This window comes from Pongo abelii, chromosome 3 (assembly GCF_028885655.2).
Source record: "Pongo abelii isolate AG06213 chromosome 3, NHGRI_mPonAbe1-v2.0_pri, whole genome shotgun sequence".
NCBI classification, from domain to species: Eukaryota; Metazoa; Chordata; class Mammalia; order Primates; family Hominidae; genus Pongo; species Pongo abelii.
Window position 1 is genome coordinate 175,280,240 of NC_071988.2, and position 27,494 is coordinate 175,307,733.

General features: G+C 41.8%; 1 protein-coding gene across 5 annotated transcripts in view; it reads left to right on the forward strand.

Moving 5' to 3' along the window:
* Positions 1-6,700, forward strand: part of MND1 (meiotic nuclear divisions 1) — a 72,476-nt gene extending 65,776 nt beyond the window's left edge. For 4 of the 5 annotated variants that reach the window (XM_054554597.2, XM_054554596.2, XM_054554598.2 and 1 more), the window contains one exon: positions 4,718-4,812. Coding sequence is in view for 1 of the 5 variants with exons in the window: in XM_002815222.6 (XP_002815268.2) it covers positions 4,718-4,824 (107 nt within the window). In the remaining 4 variants the exon portion in view is untranslated. Of the gene's footprint in view, positions 1-4,717 lie in introns of all 5 variants that reach the window. The other variant, XM_002815222.6, reaches the window with a different exon arrangement.
* The last annotated feature ends 20,794 nt before the right edge of the window (positions 6,701-27,494 follow it).

Consider the following 27,494-nt stretch of genomic DNA (forward strand, 5'->3'; position numbering starts at 1 on the left):
CTTACTTGCTGTGTGACCTCTTAACCCTCTCTCAGCCTACTTCCTCATCTGTTCAATGTGGATAAATAATATCTACCTCCAATTTTGGGAGGATTAAATAAGACAGTTTGTAAGCCCTTCAGCACCATGTTGGACACGTAGATAAATACTCCCCTTTTCCTTTTCTTCTCTTAAAAAAGTTCATGTTTTCCAATTGATCATAAACTTCCAAAATTATAATTGGAAAAACATTTGGAATGGCTTTTTTTTTTCGTATCCTATTAGCTGCAGAAGAACCTGGGACTTTTAAAACCATGAGGAAGAAAGATATTTTTAGAACAGCAGAAAGAGCTGTTAAGAACCATATTTCCATTTAAAGTTACAACTTACTCCTTCCAGCTTCCAGCTTAAACATGTGTTACGAAAAGACGGAGATAAGAGAGAAAGCATCACACCTCAGAAAACCACCACCTTCACAACAAACAAAAAGAAAATAGTAATAAGAATTATTTTTTCCCTAGTCTATTTTAGAATTAGGTAGATTGGTAAAATCAATATAATTGGCCTTTAGTTTGTTTTTTAATGAAATTGCAGTCTTATTTATCATATAGCTTTTAAAGTTTGTTTTAATATTCATATTAAAATTATCACATAGAAAGAAAGTTTGCTTTCTTTTTACTTAAAAAAGTCCTGGCCGGGCGTGGTGGCTTATGCCCGTAATCCCAGCACTTTGGGAGGCTGAGGCAGGAGGATCACTTGAGGTCAGGAGTTCGAGACCAGCCTGGCCAACATGATGAAACCCTGTCTCTACTAAAAATACAAAAATTAGCCAGGCATGGTGGCACACACCTGTAATACCAGCTACTCAGGAGGCTGAGGTAGGAGAATTGCTTGAACCCAGGAGGCGGAGGTTGCAGTGAGCTGAGATCGTGCCACTGCACTCCAGCCTGAGCAAGAGTGAGACACTGTCTCAAGAAAATAAAAAAGTCCTTAAAAATGTGGCTAGAATTGAGAATATATACTGTTCAACAATTCAGTATCTCAGTTCTATAGGATGAGAGATTACCTCAGAGTCTAAGTATAGAAATGCCACATCTAAATGTTTTGTGATATTAAATACACTTTAAGTGTGACTTCAATTATATCATATGAAACCTTGCTTAATAATTAAGATGGTGAGGTTTTTGTAAACACATATGAGAGGAATCTTAATGAGTGAAGAGGGACAGGTGTTGTGAGGGCCCAACCTAGATTCATTGCAAATGATATTGCCCATCCTATTCCTATAGGTATCTTTGCTGTGCCACCATATAAATCAAACAGAAATTCTGCCAGTCTTAAGGTTGTTTCTTTAAAAGAAAAAAAATTATTCTATATCCATTTATAAAAATTTCTACATTAAATAGGGAAATTATTTGACAGAGAATGAACTATCAAGATTCTCAGTGACATTTTATCTTGAAGGCCAACATCCAGTGGCCCAAAGAAATGTTTAATCAGAGTCTTCTTTGAATTGGTCCATTAGGCATTGTTGTGGAGAGGTTTTTATTTGTTCTTTTTCTTGCTTTTAACCTTTAAATGTTTATAATGAAATGGTTTCTTATCCTCCTATGAATCAGGAAATCCTTCCTGTAGAGGCTATTCAATAGTCTTACCCTGGTGCCTCATTCTCATTTCTGATCCAGGTTTGAAGTTTGTTCCCTGCAAGCTTCCTACATTGTTGTATCTGTTCTCTCATTTCCTAGAAATCTTTCTGTATTCATGAAGCCTATCCTGTAAGCTATACACGTAAGACTTGGCCTTTTCTCTCTGAGACACCTATCACTTTGTAATTGTTTAGTAATAAATTATTATTTTTTCACTCTTATGTCAACTTGAAGGCATAGGTTTTTCACATTCTGTAATACCTGCAGTGTACCTGATACTTGTCTTATGTAGCAGCAGACATAACATTTGGATGTGATTAGCAAGAATGTACTGGTTGGGCAGAGACTGGTAAAAATTATCCTAGAATATCTTATGGTGTTATTTTAACATTCTCTCTTAGGTTGTTAGGAAAAGTAAAGATTCATTTTAGATTATTACAAAGAGTAAAGATCATTTTAATATCTGTTGACATTCCACAACACTTTGATTGAAAGAAGTTAATTTTGTTAACATTATTCTATTTGATGCAGTAGTATTCTCCATAAAATTCATTCCAGAAAGGTGTTTATCAATATTTGATACTTGGAAATAAACTTCCATAGAAAAAATATTTTAAAAAGTGATCAAACTCCATGTATTAGTTTGCTAGAGATGCCAGAACAAAACATCACAGATAGGGTGGCTTAAACAACAGAAATTTTTCTCACCATCCTGGAGGATCAAATTTCAAGATCAAGATGTTGGCAGGTTTGGTTTCTTCTGTAGGTCTTCCTTCTCCCTGTGTCCTCTCACAGTTTTTCCTGTGTCTCTCAATGTGTCCAAATTTCCTTTTTTTATTGAAATGGAGTCTTGCTGTGTTGCCCAGGCTGGAGTGCAGTGGTGCAATCTCAGCTCACCGCAACCTCCACCTCCCTGGTTCAAGCAATTTCCCTGCCTCAGCCTCCCGAGTAGTTGGGATTATAGGCGCACGCCACCATGCCCGGCTAATTTTTTTTGTATTTTTAGTAGAGACGGGGTTTCACCATGTTGGCCAGACTGGTCTCTCGAACTCCTGACCTCAGGCAATCTGCCTGCCTCAGCCCCACAAATTGCTGGCATTACAGGCGTGAGCCACCGCAACCAGCCAATCCTTTTCTTCCTTTTTTTTTTTTTTTTTTTTTTTTTTGAGACGGAGTCTTGCTTTCTCTCCAGGCTCGAGTGCAGTGGCACAATCTCAGCTCACTGCAACCTCTGCCTCCCGGGTTCAAGCAATTCCCCTGCCTCAGCCTCCGGAATAGCTGGGACTACAGGCGCACGCCACCACGTCCAGCTAATCTTTTTGTATTGTTAGTAGAGACAGGATTTACTATGTTGGCCAGGATGGTCTCGATCTCTTGACCTTGTGATCCTTTTCTTATAAAGACACCAATCCTACTGGATTAGGGCCCACCCCAATGACCTCATTTTAACTTAATCACCTCTTTAAAGATCTGTTTCAATATAGTAACATTCTGAGGTAGTAGGGGCTAGGACTTCAACATACAAATTTGGGGGGAAATGATTCAGCCTGTAACATTCCAGAAGAACCTATTCTAACCCTTTACTTCATTATCACTACTAATAGAGTGTTTAACGTTTTACAGAATACTCTGACAAGCTATAAAATCTTATACCATTATTTTTTCTGTGTGTGTAATACATTTTCATCATAAAGGTTGTGTATGTAAATTAAAGAAATGTATGAAATTAAGAAAAGAAAGGCTGGACACGGTGGCTCACACTTGTAATCCCAGCATTTTGGGAGGCCGAGGTGGGTGGATTGCTTGGGCTTGGAGTTCAAGACCAGCCTGGGCAACATGGTGAAACCTCATCCCTACAAAAAATACAAAAGTTGCCGGGTGTGGTGGCCTACGCCTGTTTGTCTCTGCTACTCATGGGGCTGAGGTTGGAGGGTTGCCTGAGCCTAGAAGGTGGAGGCTGCAGTGAGCTGAGATTGCACCACTCACTGCCCTCCAGCCTGGGAGACAAAGCAAGATCTTGTCTCAAGGGAAAAAAAAAAAGGAAAAAAAAATCCACTGTTCCTCCCAACCTCCCCAGTGCAGCCAGTGTGAGCACACTGGCACGGTCCTGCCTCCCTCACTAGCTTCCTGACGAGTAGACATTTAGATTGCTTTTATTTTTTCTATTATGGCACTGGGATAAAGACCCTTGACCAAAAGTCCTTGTACACAGTTTGTTTTATTTCCTTGGGATAAATCCCTTGAAGTAGACATACCACTTTTTTTAAGTCGTTAATGCATTTTAAATCCCCCCAGGAGATGCTGAGGACATTTCTGTTCTTAGTCTTAACAGAACCCCTTTCCCTGCTCCCCACCCCCTCTCCCTAGTACTGGCCTGATTGTCTGGAAGCCATTACTGTCTGTGGGACAGGAAGAAGGGTCTGGAGAGAATGTATTCCCTTTGGGAACAGGAGCAACTTTAATTCCTGAGGCAACCGTCCTGGCCTCTGCTGTGGAAATGTAGAAGAGACACCATTAACCTGTCCCTGTTTTTCTATTATTCTTAAGTCTGGTATTTAGCAGCAAGCAGCTTACAGAATTTTTAAATATGAGATCTATTAACTTGTTCAAAATAGTATTTAAATACTTTTTTTTTTTTTTGATACGAAGTGTCACTCCTGTTGCCCAGGCTGGAGTGCAATGGTGTGATCTCAGCTCACCACAACCTCTGCCTCCCAGGTTCAAACGATTCTCCTGCCTCAGCCTCCCGAGTAGCTGGGATTACAGGTGCCCGCCACCAACCATGCCCGGCTAATTTTTGTATTTTTAGTAGAGATGGTTTTCACCATATTGGCCAGGCTGGTCTCAAACTCCTGACCTCATGATCCGCCTGCCTTGGCCTCCCAAAGTGCTGGGATTACAGGCATGAGCCACCGCACCTGGCCTTAAGTACTTTTTAATTAGTTGTCATTACTCTTAAAAATACAGAAAACTCCTTATTTTGATATATCTGAAAGTTAATAGAAGGAAATAAAAGAACAATGAAGATAATTATACTTGAAATGTTTTATGATTGTGTTTTTCTCAAAATTATTTCTCAATTTTCTTTATAGATAACATATTCGCAATAAAATCTTGGGCCAAAAGAAAATTTGGGTTTGAAGGAAATAAAATTGATAAAACTTTTGGAATTCCAGAAGACTTTGACTACATAGACTAAAATATTCCATGGTGGTGAAGGATGTACAAGCTTGTGAATATGTAAATTTTAAACTATTATCTAACTAAGTGTACTGAATTGTCGTTTGCCTGTAACTGTGTTTATCATTTTATTAATGTTAAATAAAGTGTAAAATGCAGATGTTCTTCACCCCTTTTGGTAGATCAAAAGCAGGATGATAACCATATCCCCCCAGTGCTCATCAAAGTAGGACAATACAAATCCATCCATCTCAGTCCAGGCAGATTTACAAATGATTTTTTTTTTAAGATCAAAACCATGACGTGATAATGCTTTAGTTTTGTTTAAATGTTAATATTAACTATTAAGGGTATATTTGGGCTGGGCATGGTGACTCGCGCTTGTAATCCCAGCACTTTGGGAAGCTGAGGCAGGCAGCTTCACTTGAGCTCAGGAGCTCAGGAGTTCAAGACCAGCCTGGCCAACATGACAAAACCCCGTCTCTCTTAAAAATACAAAAAGTAATTTCAACTACTTGAGAGACTGAGGCAGGAGAATTGCTTGAACCCAGGAGGTGGAGGTTGTGGTGAGCTGAGATTGTGCCACTGTACTTTAGCCTGGGCAACAGAGCAAGACTCTGTCTCAAAAAAAAAAAAAAAAGTGTATTTGAAGGATCCATCATACATATACACACACCTAAATGCTTGGAAATAACCTTTAAAATCCTAATGGCTGCTCTCCTATTTCCCAACAGTGACTGAACTCGGTATTCTGCATTATCTTTGCAAATTTCCCACAGAAAAAAATACAGAAAGTTGGTATTCCTCAAATTTAGTTAAGTAGTAATTCCTCAGACATGAAAACTACTTTTTTCTTTTGAGTTTTTGATACCTTTCTATTGGAAAGAACAAGTGCATGGCCATTTGTCCTGATTTATGCACTTTTTATAAGATGATATACAGTCATGTGTTACTTATCAATGGGGATATGTTTTAAGGAATGCATCATTAAGCCATTTTGTCATTGTGCTAACATTACAAAGTGTACTTACATAAAGCTAGATGGTATAGCCTACTACACATCTAGACTAGATGGTATAGCCTATTGCTCCTAGGCTGCAAGCCTATACAGCATATTATGGTACTGGAGACTGTAGGCAATTGTAACACAATGGTAAGTATTTGCATATCTAAACATAGAAAAAATATAGTAAAAACACAGTATAGGACCGCGCGCAGTGGCTAACTCCTGTAATCCCAGCACTTTGGGAGGCCGAGGCAGGTGCATGACCTGAGGTCAGGACTTCGAGACCAGCCAGGCCAACATAGCAAAACCCTGTCTCTACTAAAAATAAAAAAAGTTAGTGTGCTGGCGCACACCTGTAGTCCCAGCTACTCAGGTAAGCTGAGGCACAAGAATTGCTTGAACCCAGGAGGCAGAGGTTGCAGTGAGCCAAGAATGCACCACTGCACTCCATCCTGGGCAACAGAGTGAGACTCTGTCTCAAAAAAAAAAAAAAAAAATACAGTATAAAAGATAAAAATGGCACACCTGTCAAGGGCACTTACCATAAATGGAGCTTGCAGGACAAGAAGTTGCTCTGAGTGGCCAGGTACAGTGGCTCATGCCTGTAATCCCAGCACCTTGGGAGGCCGAGAAGGGCGGATCACGAGGTCAAGAGATCGAGACCATCCTGGCCAACATGGTGAAACCCCGTCTGCTAAAAAAGAAAATACAAAAATTAGCCAGCCGTGGTGGTACGTGCCGATAGTCCCAGCTACTAAGGAGGGTGAGACAGGAGAATCGCTTGAACCCGGGAGGCAGAGGTTGCAGTGAGCCTAGATTGCACAACTGCACTCCAGCCTGGGCGACAGAGTGAGACTCCATCTCAAAAAAAAAAAAAAAAAGCAGTTGCTCTGAGTGAGTGAGTAGTGGGTGAATGTGAAGGCCTAGGACATGACTACACACTACTCTAGACTTTGTAAACACTGTACACTTGGGCTACACTAAATTTATAAAACTTTTTTCCTGTAATAACCTTAACTTACTACAATTTTTTACTTTATAAATTTAAATTTTTAAATGTTTTGACTCTTGTAAAACATTTAGTTTAAAATATGTACAGCTGTACAAAAATATTTTTATTAATAAAAATTAAATATTAATAAATATTTAAAAATTTTTAAGGCCAGGTGTGGCCCACGCCTGTAATCCCAGCTCTTTGGGAGGCCAAGGCAGGTGGATCACCTGAGGTCAGGGATTCGAAACCAGCCTGGCCAACGTGGTGAAACTCCATCTCTACTAAAAAAAAGAAAAAATTAGCCAGGCATGGTGGCGGGGGCCTATAATTCCAGCTACTCGGGAAGGCTGAGGCAGGAGAATCACTTGAACCTGGGATGTGGAGGTTGTGTGGGCCGAGATCGCACCACTGCACTCCAGTCATCAACAAGAGCGAAACACCGTCTCAAAAAAAAAAAAAATTTATCTGTGTGTGGTGGCTTACACTTGTAATCCCAACACTTTGGGAGGCTGAGGCAGGCAGATCGCTTGAGCCCAGGAATTCGAGACCAGCCTGGGCAACACGATGAAACCCTGCCTATACAAAGAAATATAAAAATTAGCTGGGTGTGGTGGTACGTACCTGTAGTCCCAGCTACTCGGGAGGCTGAGGTGGGAGGATCGCTTGATCCTGGAAATCAGAAGTTGTATTCAGTGAGATCATGCCACTGACTCCAGCCTGAATGACAGAGTGAAGCCCTGACTCAAAAAAAAAAAAAAAAAATTAAACACTTTTTGTTAAAAACCAAGGCAAACACACATTAGCGTAGGCCTACACAGGGTCAGGATCACCAATATCACTGTTTCCACCTCCACAATCTGTCCCACAGGAAGGTCTTCAGGGGCAATAACGTGCATGGAGCTGCCATCTCCTATGAAAACAATTTCTTCTGGAAAACCTCCCGAAGGACCTGCCTGGGGCTGTTTTACAGTGAGCTTTTTGTTTTGTTTTGTTTTGTTTTTGTTTTCCTTGAGACGGAGTTTCGCTCTGTCGCCCAGGCTGGAGTGCAATGGCACGATCTCAGCTCACTGCAACCTCCGACTCCTGGGTTCAAACGATTCTTCTGCCTTAGCCTCCTGAGTAGCTGGGATTATAGGTACGCACCACCTGCCCAGCTAATTTTGTATTTTTAGTAGAGATGGGGTTTCTCCGTGTTGGTCAGGCTGGTCTCAAACTCCTGACCTCAGATGATCCGCCAACCTTGGCCTCCCAAAGTGCGGGGATTACAGGCATGAGCCACTGCACTCGGCCGAACTTCTTTTTAATAAGTAAAAGGAGTACACTCTAAAAACATGGAAAATACATAAACCAGTAACATCGTCAATATCATTATCAAGTGTTATGTGCTATACGTACTTGTATTGCCACACTTTTATTCAGCTGGCAGTGCAGTAGGTTAGTTTACACCATCATCACCACAAACACGTGAGTAATGTGTTGCACTAAGACATTGCCGCAGCTACGATGTCACTAAGTGGTAGGAATTTTTCAGTGCCATTATAATCTCATAGGACCACCATCATATATGTAGTCTGTTCTTGACACTGTTGTTAAACAGTGCATGACCGTAGTTGTCTTTGTATAGCACACATCACCAGCTATATAGAATTTTAGGGTTTTTTTCAGCTATCTAAAAAAGAATAGGTTAAAAATGACATATCCCATATATATATCTTTTTCCAGTTCAGCTTGGCTATTTAGATAATTTGCAGGCACTCCACATCTAAAGAAATAAAATCAAAACGTATGTAATGCCCTCTACACACATGCTTATTTTTTTTACATTGTCTAATTTTGATATTCTTTTAAGTAACTCGAGTGAAATACTCCATATGTCTGAAATGACCCAAATGGCATCCAAACCATTTGTTAGTGAATCTGGCCTTTGTATTGCATGGAGTTGCTCTGGGCCTACTTAATCACTTCCTGGAGGTTGGTGGGGAGCAAATTGGCCTATCTGTTCATGAGGCCAGTTTATGTTGCCTTAGGCAACAGCTCTTCTGACAAAGTATTTGATGTAAGAGACAGAGGACAAAAAATAAAAATAACCAATTTTTCTAAAACTAATCGTGGGAATTCCAAAACTTCTCAGGCCTAATTTGCTATTATTATAAAAGATACTTGTTTAGAAAGGAGGTATGTGTGTTCAAAAAACCATTTCCAATGATCTCTAAAAGATGCTGTTTAATATTTAGATAACTTTTAAGAATTTAGTTCTTTATAGGGCTAGCACGAGAGTGAGTGAGATGGGGGTCTATACATGAGCTAACCAGAGGCTGTAGCATTTTCTTTAGCCAGCAGTGTGCTGCTAAGTGTTTAATAGCTGGCTCTCTGGAAGAGGGAAGCTGACTTACAGTGTTTGCCTACTTGCGTGGTGTAAGTACTGCCAGCTATGTAGCCAATTTGAGGTTACCAGTGCGATGCCAGTAGAGAAGGGGAAGAGACGCTCGGCAGCACACCATTATGTAGTACCTCTACCATACAGATGCAGTAGATAATAAAACTCAACAGCACAGGGAACGGTAAAATGTAGTGAAGTACTTAGGGAGTGATCACTCTTCAGTATTTGGCGTCTTTGTTTTTAATATACAGTTCATCATCCTTTACATAACTTCATCTTTAATGCTGGCTGTGTTTAACCACTGGCTCTCTGTTAAACAGTTGACTTACCTGCTCCTGTCCATGACTGTCGTTAATCTTTAAGAGCTGTATTTGAGTTTATTCTCACCTGAAGTTCGAGATACTAGTTAAGAAGGCAGGAAGCCAGGCATGGTAGCCTGTGCCAGTAGTCCCAGTGTATTAGTCCGTTCTCACGCTGCTAATAAAGGCATACCCCAGTCTGGGTAATTTATAAAGGAAAGAGGTTTAATTGACTCACAGTTCAGCATGGCAGGGGAGGTCTCAGGAAACTTACAATCATGGCGGAAGGGGAAGCAAACATGTCCTTCACGTGACAGCAGCAAGGAGAAGTGCCAAGCAAAAGAGGGGAAAGCCCCTTGTAAAACCATCAGATCTTGTGAGAACTCACCCACTATCCCGAGAACAGCAGCATGGGGGTAACTGACCCATGATTCAATTACCTTTCACCCGGTCTCTCATGATAAGTGGGGATTATAGGAACTACAATTCAAGATGAGGTTTGGGTGGGGACACAGCCAAACCGTATCACCCAGCTATGGAGGAGGTAGAGGTGGGAGGACTGCTTGAGCCCAGAAGTTCGAGGCCAGCCTGGGCAGCATAGTGAGACCCTGTCTTTTAAATAAAAAAAAGAAAAAAGAAAAGCAGCAGCCCAGGAGCATGAGTCTAGCTAAGCTCAAGATAATCCTTAGTCTTGGGTTGGTTTTGTTACTGATTTGAAGATTTAGAACAACTTGGGTAAACCTAGAATCATATTACAAGCTATCCAGGACCAAATTTGATTCAGTAAATCATGCTATAAATGATAATCCCAGTGTCTTTTCAATGAATTGTGAAGTTTAAAAGGCATCTTATCAACCTCTTTTACATGTTTTTTTTTTAAATCTCAAATAATATCTGTCCTATTCTTAAGGGATTCTAAAAAAGTTTTTACAGTCTCCTGGTAAGTTTCACAATTGTCCAAGGCCAGATCAAATCCGTGAAATGTCTGTTCTGAGGTTAGACCAGGACCAAAGCACTCTGTAAGGACGAATTGGGTAAGACTTTTCTCCTGATGTTTACCACATCATTAATCTAGTGGGATTATACAGTTCTTGGCATGTCTCAGAAATATATGCTATTGTTCTTTACCTTATCAAACATGATTTTCAGACATGCACAGTGGCTCACACCTATAGTTCCCAGTGCTTTGTGAGGGCCAGGTAGGAGGATCCCTTGAGGCCGGGAGTTTGAGACCAGCCTGGGCAACATAGCAAGACCCCATCTCTATGAAAAAAAAAAAGCCAGTTGTGGTGGCACACACTTGTAGTCCCAGCTAACAGGAGGCTGAGGCAGGAGCATCACCTGAGCCCAGGAGTTTGAGGCCACAGTGAGCTGTGATTGCCCCACTGCACTCCAACCTGGGCAATAGAATGAGATCCTGTCTCTAAAGAAAAACAGAAACATGATTCTCTTTAAAGGGTTAAAAAAGGAAATGAGTATAGCTGCCAGCCAACAAGCAAGAACCACCCTAATAATTCTTGAGCAGAAAAGTCTAAACTGTAAATCTGATAATACTGTTTTTTGAGAGCCATGACTGAAGTAAAGTATCTAGAAAACATTTTTCAGTTGATATGGTATCATCTGTAAGAGCAGTTAAAATGTGACAGATGGTGGGATGACGTCGCAATATTATGCATAAACTCCCTTTCAGGATATGCTTCTGGATATTGTTTATTTGCCAGAAAGAAAAAGCACTGCATTACAAAATGACCCACTGCAGTGAATCTATATATTATACTTATCCCAGCATAAGTTTAAAAAAAAAATTGTGAGAGAAGGCCGGGCATGGTGGCTCACACCTGTAATCCCAGCACTTTGGGAGGCCAAGGCAGGCGGATCACCTGAGGTCAGGAGTTCAAGACCAGCCTGGCCAACATGGTGAAACCCCATCTCCACTAAAAATCCAAAAATTAGCTGGGTGTAGTGGTGGGTGCCTGTAATCCCAGCTACTCAGGATGCTGAGTCAGGAGAATCCTCGAATCCACGAGGCAGAGGTTGCAGTGAGCCAAGGTCATGCCATTATACTATAGCCTGGGTGGCAAAGCGAGACTCCAAAAAAAAAAAACAAAAAAAACTAAGAGATAGAGGTCAGAGATGGAAGTGGCTGGCTGTCTCCTTCCAAGGTACTCATTGTCGAATCTCAAGGCTAATGGTTTCTGTTAACCAAGATTAGTAAATTACCACACTGAGGGCCAAACCCAAGGTCTATTTTTGCTGTCTTTTTACATTTTTTAATGATATAAAAATAAACAGGAATATGGGACAGAGACTGGTAGTGGCCTACAAAGCCTAAAATGTTTGCCATTTGACCCTTTCCAGAAAAAGTTTACCAATCCCTGAAAGGTCAAAAACAGCCTGTGAAGTAGATATGATCTGCAAGATGTATTTTATTTTTCCCAAAATGTATTTTATTTTTCATTTAAATTAGTTGCAAATATATTCAGACTGTAAAATGTCACTTGCAAATTGAGATATTCAGCTTCTTTTGGAAACTGGATGATTTGGCAACCCTAAGTCTTCATTCCATATGGCAGCAAATCAGCTAGAGGTAAGTAGGACTGCCTCAATAGGATTATAAGGTAGTGAGTTCATGTATTAGAGGGACGCAAGCATGCTTTCTCCTTTAAGTTTTGTTCTGAGTTGACAAACTGACTTGAGCTCAAACTTTAGTTTCAACTTTCTAATTCCAGGAAAAATACCTGCCTTGAGGCTGTAATCCTAAGAAATAAAGTCTCCTCTTCTCTTCTTAAAAAAAAAAAAAATTGGCTCTGTTTTTTATTGAGATTATATTACATTTATAAATTAAGGAGAACTGATATCTTGATAATGATGAAACATTCTATCCAAGAAAAAGGGATTCCTTTCTATTTGCTCAAGTACATTTTTATTTTTTCTGGTAGTTTTGTCATTTTCTTCACATAGATTTTTCACATTTCTCATATATATTCCTAAGTATTTTGTTGTTGTTGTTGTTGCCATTCTAAATGGGGTGTTCTCTTCCATTTTTTCTCCTAGTTAGCCTTATTTATGTATCTGAAGCCTATTGATTTTGCACATTACTTTTATACTCTGCTGCTTGTTAAATTCTTGTTTGTTCAGTTATTTTATAATTAATTCTCTGAAAATTTTCAGGTATATTGTCTTTTTCCAGGTATAATCTTTTTCCAGGCATAATCTTCAAATGGACATAGTTTTAATTCTCTTTCAATCTTATCCTTCTAATTGTTTTCTCTTATCCATTTGCATTGGCTAATATTACTCATAAAACTGTAGTGGAGGCCGGGCGCGGTGGCTCACGCCTGTAATCCCAGCACTTTGGGAGGCCAAAGCGGGCAGATCTCCTGAGGTCAGGAGTTCAAGAGCAGCCTGGCCAACATGGTGAAACCCTGTCTCTACTAAAAATACAAAAATTAGCCGGGCGTGGTGGTGTGCGCCTGTAATCCCAGCTACTAGGGAGACTGAGGTAGGAGAATTGCTTGAACCAGGGAGGCGGAGGTGGCAGTGAGCCAAGATCATATCACTGCACTCCAGCCTGGGCAACAGAGCGAGACTCCATCTAATATATATATATATATATATATATACACACACACACACACACACACACACACACACATATACATATATATATTTAGAAGTTTTCCTTTCATATGTCCCGAAACAATTTATGTAGCATTGGGACTATTTGGTCTCTAAAGATACTCAACTATAGGCCGGGCGCGGTGGCTCACGCCTGTAATCCAGCACTTTGGGAGGCCGAGGCAGGTGGATCACGAGGTCAGGAGTTCAAGACCAGCCTGGCCGAGATGGTGAAACCCTGTCTCTACTAAAAATACAAAAAATTAGCCAGGCGCAGTGGCAGGCGCCTGTAATCCCAGCTACTCGGGAGGCTGAGGCAGGAGAATCGCTTGAACTTGGAGGGCAGAGGTTGCAGTGAGCCGAGATCACGCCACTGCACTCCAGCCTGGGTGACAGAGTGAGACTCCATCTCAGGGGAAAAAAAAAAAAAAAAAAAAGATACTTAACTATAATTTTAAAACAAGAACAAAAACAAAAATTAGATCATTCTGTACATGTTGGTCAACATTGTTTTATCTTTCATTTAAAACTGTTACTGAGCCAGTTACAGTGGTTCATGCCTGTAATCGCAGCTTTGGGAGGCCAAAGTGGGATGATCAGTTGAGCCCAGGAGTTCAAGACTGCAGTGAGCCATGACTGCGCCACTGCACTCCAGCCAGGGCAACAGAGACTTCCATTCAAAATATAAGAAATAAATTAATGACCCTCATTCAAAAAACAGTCAATAGAATGATTATTAGACATCTTCACATATTAGTCATAGATTTACCTCGTTTGTCTTACTTGCTATATAGTATTTCTTCATAAAGATATACTGTAGTTTATTAAACCAAAATTGATGAACATTTGGTTTGTTTTCAGTTTCTTGGTATTTCAGACAATATTTTCAAGAACTTCTTTCTTTTTTTTCTTTCTTTTTTTTTTTTTTTTTTGATACGGTCTTGCTCTGTTGTCCAGGCTGAGGTGCAGTGACATGATCACAGCTCATGCCACCACACCTGGCTAATTTTTAAATTATCTGTGGAGATGGGGAATCTCTCTATCTTGCCCAGGCCAGTCTTGAACTCCTGGGCTCAGGTGATCCTCCTACCTCAGCTTCCCAAAGAGCTGGGATTACAGGCGTAAGCCACCTTGTCTGGCCTCAGAGAACATTTCTAAATATATCTGTTTGCACATTTGTGGGAAATCTAAGGATGAATTCCTTGACAAAAAAGAAAAAAAGAGTCCATATTCAGAAAGAATTGATCCTCTAAAAGGAATGTGAGATGTAAGACAGAGCTGAATTTTATAGAGAAGAAGAGGAAAGGTAATGGCTTTGAGGACTTTTAAAATTGCTTTTTCCAACGGGTTTCAGAAATGAACTCTTAAGTAAGTTTTTTATTAAAAAGATTTGTGGGCTGGGCACAGTGGCTCATGACTGTAATCCCAGCACTTTGGGAAGCTGAGGTGGTCAGATCACCTGAGGTCAAGAGTTCAAGATCAGCCTGGCCAACACAGCAAAACCCCATCTCTACTAAAAATACAAAAATTAGCTGGGCCTGGTAGTGCATGCCTGTACTCCCAGCTACTCTGGAGGCTGAGGCAGGAGAATCACTTGAACCCAGGAGGCAGAGGTTGCCGTGAGCTGAGATCGCACCACTGCACTCCAGCAAGTATCAGAGCAAGACTCCTTCAAAAAAAAAAAAAAAGATTTATATAAAATGAGCTGGGTATCTATTATAAAAAACATATTTATTGGCCAGGCACGGTGGCTCATGCCTGTAATCCCAGCATTTTGGAAGGACGAGGTGAGCGGATCACAAGGTCAGGAGTTCGAGACCAGCCTGGCCAATATGGTGAAACCCTGTCTCTACTAAAAATACAAAAATTAGCCAGGTGTGGTGGCAGGCATCTATAGTCCCAGCTACTCCAGAGGCTGAGGCAGGAGAATCGCTTGAACCTGGGAAGCGGAGGTTGCAGTGAGCCGAGATTGCGCCACTGCCCTCAAGCCTGGGCAACAGAGTGAGACTCCGGCTCAAAAAAAAAAAATTTGTTAAAAATACTACCTTTTAGGGTCCTATGCGGAGGATTATGCCTGTAATCCCAGCACTTTGGGAGGCCAAGGCAAGTGGATCGCTTGAGTCCAGGAGTTAAAGACCAGCCTGGGCAACATAATGAGACCCTGTCTCTACAAAAAATTAAAAGAATCTATTTGGGTGTATTGGTGTGTGCCTGTAGTTCTAGCTACTCGGGAGGCAAGAGAATCATTTAAACCCAGGAGTATAATGCTGCAGTGAGCCATGATTATGCCACTGCACTCCTGAGTGACAGAATAAGACTCTGTCTCAAAAAAGAAAAAACAAAAAAACAAAAACAAAAAAAACCTTGCCTTTTGGCCAGGCGCAGTGGCTCATGCCTGTAATCCCAGCACTTTGGGAGGCTGAGACGGGCAGATCACGAGGTCAGGAGATCGAGACCATCCTGGCTAAAACAGTGACACCCTGTCTCTACTAAAAATACAAAAAATTAGCCGGGTATGGTGGCGGGTGCCTGTAGTTCCAGCTACTCCGGAGGCTGAGGCAGGAGAATGGCGTGAATCCAGGAGGCGGAGCTTGCAGTGAGCCGAGATCACACCACTGCACTCCATCCTGGGCAACAGAGCGAGACTCTGTCTCAAAAAAAAAAAAAAACTGCCTTTTAGTTGGAATTAATTAATGCAGAAGAAAATTTGTAATGAATATTTATATGTCTTTAGGTTAAAAATTGGCTTTCTAGGCTGGGCGCAGTTGCTCACACCTGTAATTTCAGCACTTTGGGAACCCAAGGCAGGCAGATCAGTTGAGCTCAGCAGTTCAAGACAAGCCTGGCCAACATGGTGAAAACCCATCTCTACAAAAAATATAAAAATTAGGTAGGCATGGTGTCCCATGCCTATAATAATCCCAGCCACTCAGGAGGCTGAAGTGGGAGGACTGCTTGAGCCTAGGAGGTCAAGGCTGTAGTGAACCATGATCGCACCACGGTACTCCAGCCTGGGTGACAGAGCGAGACACTGTTTCATGAAAGAAAAAAAAAATGGCTTTCTAAAGTTAAATCCCAAATGCTTTCTGGAAAACCTCTTTAGAATATAAGTTACCAATTTGGAGACTGGATCTAATGCAGAAAGGGTGAGCTGTTTTGCAAGCCTGAACTTGGAAGGCATCATGTTTCTCACAACATTTTGAAAAGTAACTATGGGAACTTTTAACGCATTTAAATTGAACAGATGTGCAGCTTTTTTCTGTCCAGTTGTGGTTGTTGCCGTGTTTAAGTAAATGTACTTCTTGCTTGCATGTGTTTCCTGTGAGCTCTGGAAACTCACACCTGACTGAATTTAACTTGCTTAGATTTGATTTGATTCTTAGGTCAACTGGAACAATTATTTTGCCTTTAAGTACCCTAACAAAATGTTTATATGTACAAAGATCAGAAAGGCCTGTCTGTTTGTTACAGATAAAAATATAGTTTTTATAACGATGCTTACCTTAATAAGATCCAGAAAAATAACTTCTTTTTTGGAAAAGTGTCAATCTTTAATGTAACACAGCTTCAGGGAATAAAATTATTTTGCATAACCATAATTGAAAGTGCTATATCTTCAGCAGGAAAGTAGGATAAATAAATTTTTGTTTAGAACTAAATTTTTTAAAAAGACAGTATGGGCCAGGCACAGTGGCTCACACCTATAATCCCAGCACTCTGGGAAGCTGAGGCAGGAGGAGCCCAGGAATGTGAGACCAGCCTCGCCAACATAGTGAAACCCAGTCTCTACTAAAAATATAAAAATTAGCCTGGTGTGGTGGTGTGCGCCTGTAGTCCCAGCTACTTGGGAGGCTGAGGTGGGAGGATCACCTGAGCCTGGGGAGGTTGAGGCTGCAGTGAGCTGTGATTGTGCCACTGCACTCCAACCTGGGTGACAGAGTAAGACCCTGTCTCAAAAAAAAAAAAAAAAAAAAAAAAAAAGTTAACTTTTCACATATTTCAACAGAATATTTAGAAGCAGTGACAACTACATTGCAGTGTTAACGATGTTATAATAAGGTCACTTTAGGAGTAAGGTGGTATGTTGGAATTAAATATATTTTGAAGGGACAGATGGCCTTCTCCTTGCAGATAAAAGCTCCTTGAGGGCTTGTTGATTTTCATCTCTGTAGGCCCATAGCACCTCACAAGGTTCTTGACATAAAAGAACTACAACTTCATAATTTCCAGGTTAAATGGACTCTCAACATTGCTTATCAATGCCTTTACTTGAGTTAATATAAATTGCCCTTATTCCAGAAGGGCTGTAAGGTAGCTGTTACATTTCAATCAGCTTTCCTCTCAGTCCCTACAACTATGTCAAACATTTGCCACTCAGGCCTCTTTACTCAACCACACTTTCCTCAATTTTTTTCTATTTAAAAGAAAATTTTTCGCAGTGGCTCACGCCTGTAATCCCAGCACTTTGGGAGGCCGAGGCAGGCGGATCACGAGGTCAGGAGATCGAAACCATCCTGGCTAACACAGTGAAACCCCGTCTCTACCAAAAATACAAAAAATTAGCCGGGCGAGGTGGCGGGCGCCTGTAGTCCCAGCTACGCGGGAGGCTGAGGCAGGAGAATGGCGTGAACCCCGAGGGGTGAAGCCTGCAGGCCGAGATCGCGCCACTGCACTCCAGCCTGGGCGATAGCGAGACTCCGTCTCAAAAAAAAAGAAAAAAAAAAGAAAATTTTTGGCCAGGCGTGGTGGCTTACGCCTGTAATCCCAGCACTTTGGGAGGCCGAGGTGGGCAGATCACGAGGTCAGAAGATCGAGACCATCCTGGATAACACAGTGAAACCCCGTCTCTACTAAAAATACAAAAAATTAGCCGGGCAGGTGGCGGGCACCTGTAGTCCCAGCTACTCAGTAGGCTGAGGCAGGAGAATGGCATGAACCCGGGAGGCGGAGTTTGCAGTGAGCCGAGATCGCGCCACTGCACTCCAGCCTAAGTGACAGAGCGAGACGCCGTCTCAAAAAAAAAAAAAAGAAAAGAAAATTTTTGTTTTCTTTTAAAATTTGAGCTCTTTAAGCGTAATCTCAATTTACTAATCTCTGTACCCAAAATTATTTTCACATCCATACTTCCTGTTCAGGCCAAACTCTCCACCATTGCCCATGACCCCAGCTCCCTTGGGGGTGCTCCAAGACCTTGCTTCGTTTTTCTCCTCCTCCTCTCCCAATATCTTCATTCGCTCTCCTCTTCTCTACTGCATTATCTTTCTTAACACATCTCCACGGTGTTTCGTCAAACTCTATTGCCAGATGGAATAAATACCATTCTTTCTCCTGATATTCTGATACCCTAAGGATCAGCTAAATCTAAATCAGTCATTATACATGTTATTCACAGTCATTCAACAAACGTTTTTCTCCATTAAGTCATTTGAACAGCCATTAAGTCACTTGAACAGCCATTTAATATCAAATATTATATTTGCCAAGCATTATATTAGATGTTGATGCCACAAAGATGAGGGAGCTCCGTAGTCCTTGCCTCAAAGAACTCACCATCAGGTGGATGAGGCAGACACAAACAGATCATTATAAAATTATGAAGAAAGGCCAGGCGCAGTGGCTCATGCCTGTAATCCCAGCACTTTGGGAGGCCAAGGTGGGTGGATCACCTGAGGTCAGGAATTCAAGATGAGCCTGGCCAACATGGTGGAACCTCATCTCTACTAAAAATACAAAAAAAATTAGCCAGGGGTGGTGGCAGGCCGCTGTAATCCCAGCTACCCAGGAGGCTGAGGCTGGAGAATTGCCTGAACCCGGGAGTCAGAGGTTGCAGTGAACGGAGATCGCACCACCGCACTCCAGCCTGGGCAACAAGAGCAAAACTCCATCTCAAAAAAAAAAAAAAAAAAAAAAAAAAAACGAAGAAAGCCAGGGCGTGGTGCATACGAGGCATTATGGCAACACTGACGAGGAGCATTCGTCACCCTAAACCCATGCTTTGTGTCTGTGGTCAGAAAATGGATTCTGGTGAGTTTACCTCTGGAAGTTACTGCCCCTATTCTGGACCCCCAATGCTTGATATTTGTTAGGTAAAACCACACTGGGAAACACCCTTATATTAAATAAGTAAATGTAGTCATTTTAAATAGTAAAGTAGATACATGTATAAAGTAAATTTTTACTGTTTGAAATTTTTGCAGGCCATGTGCTAACTTTTAATAAGTAAAGGGGAGAATAAGAATACATATACTAAACATATATACATATATATTTATAATTGCTTATCTGTTCACAGGAAAAAGGATGCACGGAAAGATGACTAACAGTGGTTATTTATGTGAAGTGGAGGGATTTTTCCTTCATTCCTGTTTATAAATTTTTAAAATTATGATTATTTGTTCAAAAAACTAAATTATAACAAATTCTAGAGGTCTCTGCACCTTCTGGCCCCAGTATTTTCAACTTCCACTCTAAATTTTAAAAATCATTAGCATGCAAATGTGCTTCCGTGAGCCCTCCATCAGGCATGCCCTCTATCTAAACCCATTTCTTCAAGGCACAGCTTAAGTCCAACCTCCTTGATGAGGCCTTCTGTGATAATTCCAGGTCACAGAAACCACCCTTCAGCTCTTACTCTGAACTAAGTAACAAAGTAAGGTATGTACATTCCTCTGGCACTGGTCATCTGCATAAAGTTACCCAGATCTTCATGTTTGGATGTCTTGTATCCACTGCATTTCTAGCACCTTCCTCCTTGAATGGTCCACATAGAAGGCACTTAATATTTCTTGAATGAGTTAATCCAGTCCATTCATTGCAGGCGATGATTATTGCCTTAGTTAAAGCTGTTAACTGGGAAACTAAATAAGCTGTTGGAAATGTTCCTCAAATCTCTGGAAAAGAGTATAGAATAAGTGGATTTGGAGTAAAGCCAGCTTAGGTTCAAGTTCTGGCTCTAACTATATAAAGTTAGGCAAGTTACTTAACATTTCTAAGACTTCATTCATGTCCTTTTTTTTTTTCTTTTTGAGACAAGGTCTCATTCTGTTGCCCAGGCTGGAGTGCAGTGGTAAAATCACAGCTCACTGCAGCCTCGACTTCCCAGGCTCCAGCAATCCTCCCACCTCAGCCTCCTGAGTAGCTGCGACTACAGGCACATGACACCATGCCCGGCTAACTTTTGTATTTTTTTTTTTTGGAGATGGGATTTCACCACATTGCCCAGGCTGGTCTCAAACTCCTAGACTCAAGTGATCCTCCCACCTCGGCCTCCCAAAGTGCTGGGATTACAGGCATGAACCACCGCGCCCAGCTCGTGTCCTCTTTCTTGAAGGCAGATAACAATTGGCTTCACAGACATTGAGCGTGCTTGGAGAATTAAGAGAAATAAGGTAGACACAGCAATTAACTCCGTGCTCTAGTATAGAGTATGTGATCAATAGAAGGTAGTTACATCATTCTGAACATTTAGGGAGTTCCTTCTAGAAAGAGATACATCCTCAATGTATAGTTGCGGAGGTTACTGGCACAGGTGCACAGCCCTGCAGGGCCCAGACTCCACCAGAGTTCACTTCTATCTCAGAGTCCTTACTTTTGCACTGGAAGAGCCTACTTTTCCCCGCCCACCCCACTACCACCTCCCAACCTGCCTCTGTGCTTCTTTACCGGAAGTCAGGGCATTCTGCACACCTTCCAGGGCAAGGGAAGAGCAGTTACACAAATTGCAACTTAGAAGTTAGGAAATATTTTCTTATAAAAAAGTATTGTTATACATGGTGGTTATCTTTAGTAAAATTTCTGAGGACTAAATAGACTTCTTTGGCCATATCTGGAAATCTAAACCACCACGTCTAAAATTGTTTCTATGGGAAACTATGTTCTGAGTTCCTAGCAACTGACTTAGAAATGAACTATTGGAATGCATCTTGTTTGGGGACAGTCTGTAGGTCAACATTCATAACTCATTATCAGTGAAAAAGGAAATGACATTTGCTCTGCCATTACTGAAACATACTGCACATATATTTCTGTAACTGTTCCTTGTGGACACCAAGTATCTGAAGTTATTTAAAACAGCAACATAAACCTATCAGATTTAATTGATATCTGGATGTTATTATATTTCAGCTACTAACTCCTCAGCATCTAAGATGTGCATATTAGGTGTCTTTCAGACATTTTTAGAATTTAATACTTTGAAGGAAGGCAGAAAGAGCCTTTTGCTTTTGCAGCGCTCCTCGTGCGTTATATAACTGCTGTGCTGCAGCGATGTTCTCCCTCCCCCTTTTCCTCCTCGGAGCTTCTCTGCCCTTGTATGGTAACTGTTCCACAACAGTTTTTGGTACTGAAGTAAGCAAGTAGAATCCTTATTAGGATCCAAGCTTACAAGTCAAACAGTTTTGGAGCTAAGAGTAAGAATCTTTCATGTGTAGAATCCTGCAGATACCCTATGGATCCACAAAATTAGGTTTAGGACAGTTATTCAAAGAGAAAGAAAAATGTATGAATTTTGATCTGTATGACATTGGTGTCCTAGCAATAAACCAATCAGTTGCCCTGTTTTAAATTTCTCCTAAGTCCCAAGAAAGCATTTTTCTAACTCTTTTGTTTCCACTTTTGTGTGATTACCATGAAGAGAATCAGAAATGTCTTGTATTTCCTTTCTCTTCTCTTTTTTATGTCCTAGTGTATGTGGACAAAAGCAACTTCCATGTACTCTTAGCTGTTTGTTACAGGCTTACATTCAGTGCCCTAGTTACTCACCCCCCTTTTTTTTTTTTTTTTTTGAGACGAAGTTTCGCTCTTGATCTCGGCTCACCGCAACCTCTACCTCCCAGGTTCAAGCAATTCTCCTGCCTCAGCCTCCCTAGTAGCTGGGATTACAGGCATGCACCACCATGCCCAGCTAATTTTGTATTTTTAGTAGAGACGGGTTTTCTCCATGTTGAAGCTGGTCTCGAACTCCTGACCTCAGGTGATCTGCCCACCTCGGCCTCCCAAAGTGCTGGGATTACAGGCGTGAGCCACCGTGCCCGGCCCACCCTCTCTTTTTAGATCAGTTTCTCTAAGAGAGAGAAGATAAAAAGCAGAATTAGGCAGAGCATTCATTCTTTTTCCACCCGCTTGTCAAAGCCAGCTCTCAAGAAGGGTTGGATGTAAGCATTATTTAATATATTACTGTAAAGCTTAAGAAGAAATCTCGCCTGGAGTATTTGCCTTGTTCTAAGGGATAGTTGTAACTTTTTGAGAACTATGGAAATTAAAGAAGCTGAAACTTTTTTTTTTCTACAAAAGAGATTCTTGGAACACCAGGGCTCTCCAGTCACTTCTGAAATGCCTACTTTATACCATTCACAAAGAGGAATGGCAAGGTCTGAGTCCGAAAGATAATCAGTCTTGGTGCAGAAACAGAAATGGAATTGGTAGTGACACGTCAATAAGCACTGTAATAAAGATTTTCAGAGGATACAGGAGAAAGACAGCAACTGTCCAGGGGCATCTTAATTGGCCTTGTAGAGGAAGAGATCCGCCATCAGGGCTGAGCTTTAAGGGTACAGTGTTCGCAAAGCATCATGTTCTCCATAAGCGTGTATGATTATTATTTGTCAATTAAATTTTCTTTAAAAGGTAAAGTGTTTTCCTGTAGTAGGGTAGAAGAGTACAAGAAAGACCAGATATTCTATGAGGTGATAATTTGAGGATTCTCTCAGGAAGTAAGTGTGGGGTGAATGTTGGTACTTTCATTCAATCTTTCACTCAATGAGTATTTACTGGGCACTTAGTAGGTGTTGGAGGTTACAATGGTGATCAAATTCTCATGAAGATTGTGGCCTAGTTTGGAAGACGTTGGACAAAAATCTATAAATAGCACTTGTAATACGTGCCCTGATGGGAAAAGCAGGGTGCTAGGACAGAGTTTAACTGAGGATTGGAGTGGCATGGGATCGGAGGAAGTTCAGAGAAGAAAATGACATTTAAACCGAGACCTAAAGCTTCATGGAGGCAGAGGGAACAGCATCTGTGAACATTTCCCATGGGAAAAACCTGACTTTGAAAGGACAGAAAAGTCAGAGCCCTGTGCACAGAAAAAGGAGTAGGTTGTAGGGAGATCCGGAGAATTAGACGCATCCTTCAAGGCTTGCAGGAACTGTCACATATTTTGGACTTTGTACATAATGGGAAACCATTGAGTGGTTTAGGATCTGTATTTTTAAAATCACCCTGGGCCGGACGTAGTGGCTCATGCCTGTAATCCCAACACTTTGGGAGGCCAAGGTGGGCGGACCACTTGAGGCCAGGAGTTCAAGACCAGCCTGGCCAACATGGTGAAACCTTGTCTCTACTAAAAATACAAAAATCAGCTGGGTATGGTGGCACACGCCCATAATCCCAGCTACTCAGGAGGCTGATGCACGAGAATCACTTGAACCCGGGAAAGCAGAGGTTGCAGTGAGCCGAGATCGTGCTACTGCACTCCAGTCTCAGCGACAGAGTGAGACTCCATGTCAAAAAGAAAAAATAAATAAATAAATAAAAAATTAAGTCCAGGCGCCGTGGTTTACACCTGTAATCCCAGCACTTTGGGAGGCCAAGGCAGGCAGATCACAAGGTCAAGAGATTGAGACCATCCTGGCCAACATGATGAAACCCTGTCTCTACTAAAAATGCCAAAATTAGCTGGGCGTGGTAGCGCGCGCCTGTAGTCCCAGCTACTTGGGAGGCTGAGGCAGGAGAATCACTTAAACCCAGGAGGCAGAGGTTGCAGTGAGCCAAGATCATGCCCCTGCACTCCAGCCGGGGTGACAGAGCGAGATTGCATCTCAAAAAACAAAACAAAACAAAACAAAAAACAGAAAATGCAAGCCAGGCGTGGTGGTTCACACCTGTAATCCCAGCACTTCAGGAGGCTGAGGCAGGAGGATTGCTTGAGCCCAGGAGTTCGAGACCAGCCTTGGCAACATAATAAAACTCTGTCTCTACAAAAAAAAAAAAAAAAAAAATTAGCTGAGCATGGTAGCACGGGCTTGTAGTCCCAGCTACTGGGGGTGCTGAGGAAAGAGGGTCACTTGAGCCCAGGAGGTTCAGGCTGTGGTGACCAAGAACCTGTCTCAAACAAGCAAACAAACAAAAAAGAAAAACAAAGTGCAGAAATAAACTTTAGTGTAGCATGTCCAGGCAATTCTACACACTTTGGAATAGCGGGGTGTGAATGAATGGGGGTTAACCATGCCACCACCCTATAATGAAAAGATACAGAAGGGGTGGGTTCTCAGTCCAAGTCAGAGTCATTTAAACAGAGTCAACTGAGATGAGGCTTAGAAGCTCATGTAGGGGATAGGTTTGGAATTTTTTTTTTTTTTTTTTTGAGACAGAGTCTCACTGTATCACCTAGGCTGGAGTTCAGTGGTGTGATGTTGACTCACTGCAACCTCCACCTCCTGGGTTCAGGCGATTCTCCTGCCTTGGCCTCCTGAGTAGCTGGTACTACAAGGGCATACCACTACACCTGGCTAATTTTGTATTTTTTGGTAGAGAAGGGGTTTTACATGTTGGCCAGGCTGGTCTCAAACTCCTGACCTTAGATGATCTGCCCACCTCGGCCTCCCGGAGTGCTGGAATTTTTTTTTTTTAATTTTTGTTTGTTTGTTTGTTTATTTATTTATTTTGAGCCAGCATCTCACTCACCCAGGCTGGAATGCTGTGGCACTGTCATGGCTCACTGCAGCCCACTTCAGCCTCCCAAGTAGATAGGACTACAGGCCAGCTGCACCATGCCTGGCTAATTAAAAAAAAAAAAAAAAAATTATAGAGACAGGATCTCACTAAGTTGACCAGGCTGGTCTTGAACTCCTGGCCTCAAGCAATTCTCCTGACTCAGCCTCCTGGGTAGCTGGGATTACAGGTATGAGCCACAGGATTGGAATTTTTGACAGGAATTTTTGAGGGCCCTAATGAGGTTTTTGGCTTCAGAGGTAGCTTACCCAATAAAGCTCTATTTCATTTTTACTTTTCGAAAAGCCACCGTTGAGGTGAAATGGGGACCCATAGCTCCAGAGAAACAGCGGGAGGCACAACCTCCTCTGTGAAATTCCTCTGTGAGTAGCCAGAGAGCACCAGAGAACTCTGGTGGTGGAGAGCAAATGAAAGCAGCCAGAAGGGAGACCGGAAGTTCTCGCCCAAGGTCTGTGGTGTGAAAAAGTGCCAAGAATGACCAATGAGAACTGCAAATATGAAGAGTAATACTGAAAGTAGAGCATTGTGTTTGGTATAAAGACAGCCTGCCAATGCCTTTTTTGAAATGGAACTCAAGACGTGAAGACAGCCAAGCGTGGCGTGCTTGTAGTCCCAGCTACTTGGGAGGTTGAGGTAGGAGGACTGCTTGAGCCCAGGAGTTTGAGGCCACCTTGGGCAACACGGTGAGATCTTGCCTCTAAAAAATAAACAAATGAAAAATAAAGATGTGAAGGCAGAGAAAAGTAGCAGTAGCAGGTAGACAAACCCAGGAGAGGTGTCGGGGAGAAATGAAAGGGAAATGACAGGGAAGGAAGAGGAGAAAGCATTACTCCCACATGGGGATTTCTTATGGGAGGGGAAGTGAAAACCACAGAAATTGAAAGAGGAACTTGGGGACCAGAAGGCTTTATTTCCCAGTGTGCTCTCCAACGCCCCTTCCCCAAAAGAAACCATCATGTTTGGGGAAAGGTACAAAGGAAATGTCCTATTTGTGCTTAGACCCTGATTTTGAGACTGGGTAAGTTGCCCTTTCTTTGATAGGGGATTGCCTAGGTTGAAACGGTAGGAGGGAGTGTTCCCAGAGTGGAATGCAGCCCGACTGTGTTCAGAAGAAGCATGAAGGTCCCATCCTACTTTGATACTAATACTTGAAAAAGGAGAAAAAATTACAAACTGTCAGTTTTTATGTGGTATTCATGAGGGAAGGAAAGGGGGTGGGAAAGTAGGAGGAAAGCACCATCTAAATCAAGTCTTCCAAGAACTTATTTTATCAAGCATTTAATCAGCTCTTGCTCAAGGCTAATCATAAAAATAAACTGTGCATTTTTACCTGCTGCAGGCAGCTTGCAAACTGCAGGTGTGTTTCAAGAAAGCCACTGTCAAGTCCCCCGTTGCAATTCAAAAGATATTAATTAAGAGCTAAACCAAATTTACGGGTCTTACATTATAAGAACCAGACATAAATTACCACCCTGTTAAAATATCTAGAAATGAGCCAGCAAGTGAACTGTCACCAGATGAGGGCCTACACTTTAAAAATTTTTTTACTTTGTGGTTAAATATATATGAGTAAAATCTACCATTTCAACCATTTTTAAGTGTGCAGTTCAATGGCATCAAGTACATTCACATTGTGCAGCCATTCCACCATCCATCTCCACAACTATTTTCCTCTTCCCAAACTGAAACTCTGTACCCATTAACAATAATTCCTCATTCCCCCCTCTCCCCAGCCCCTGGCAACCACCATTCTACTTTCTGTCATATGAACTGACTACTGTAGGTACCTCGAATAATTGGAATCATACAGAATTTGGCCCTTGTGATTATTCAATAAAGCATAATGTTCACCCATGATGTAGCAGGTGTCAGAATTTCCTTTTTTAGGCTGAATGTGCCTACACTTTTTAAAGGGAGACATGATATTAAAAATCGTTTTCTAAAAAAAATTGCATATCCACATCATTTTTTAAAAACTGCCACAGCACGGCCGGGCACGGTGGCTCACACCTGTAATCCCAGCACTTTGGGAGGCCGAGGCAGGCAGATCACAAGGTCAGGAGTTTGAGACCAGCCTAGCCAACATGGCGAAACCCCGTCTCTACTAAAAATACAAAAAAAAAAATCAGCTGGGCTTGGTGGCGGGCGCCTGTAATCCCAGCTACTTGGGAGGCTGAGGCAGGACAATCGCTTGAACCCGGGAAGGTGGAGGTTGCAGTGAGCCGAGATCGCGCCACTGCACTCCAGCCTGGGCGACAAGAGCAAGACTCCATCTCAAAAAAACAAAACAAAACAAAAAAACTGCCACAGCATTGAATAGGCTTTTTAGCATTCATTAGGTTGCAAAAGGAGGCTGGAGCTGGGCTTCAAGGTAGCATTGTTCAAAGTCCTTTTACTTTCTAGGGTGGGATTTTTGTTGTTGTTGTTGTTGTTGTTGTTTTTGTTTTTTTGTTTTCTTTTGTTTTGTTTTTTGAGAGGGAGTCTTACTCTTGTCTCCCAGGCTGGAATGCACTGGCGCGATCTCGGCTCACTGCAACCTCCTCCTCCCGGGTTCAAGCTTCTCCTGCCTCAGCCCCCTGAGTAGCTGGGATTACAAGTGCCCGCCACCACACTCGGCTAATTTTTGTACTTTTAGTAAAGACAGGGTTTCGCCATGTTGGCC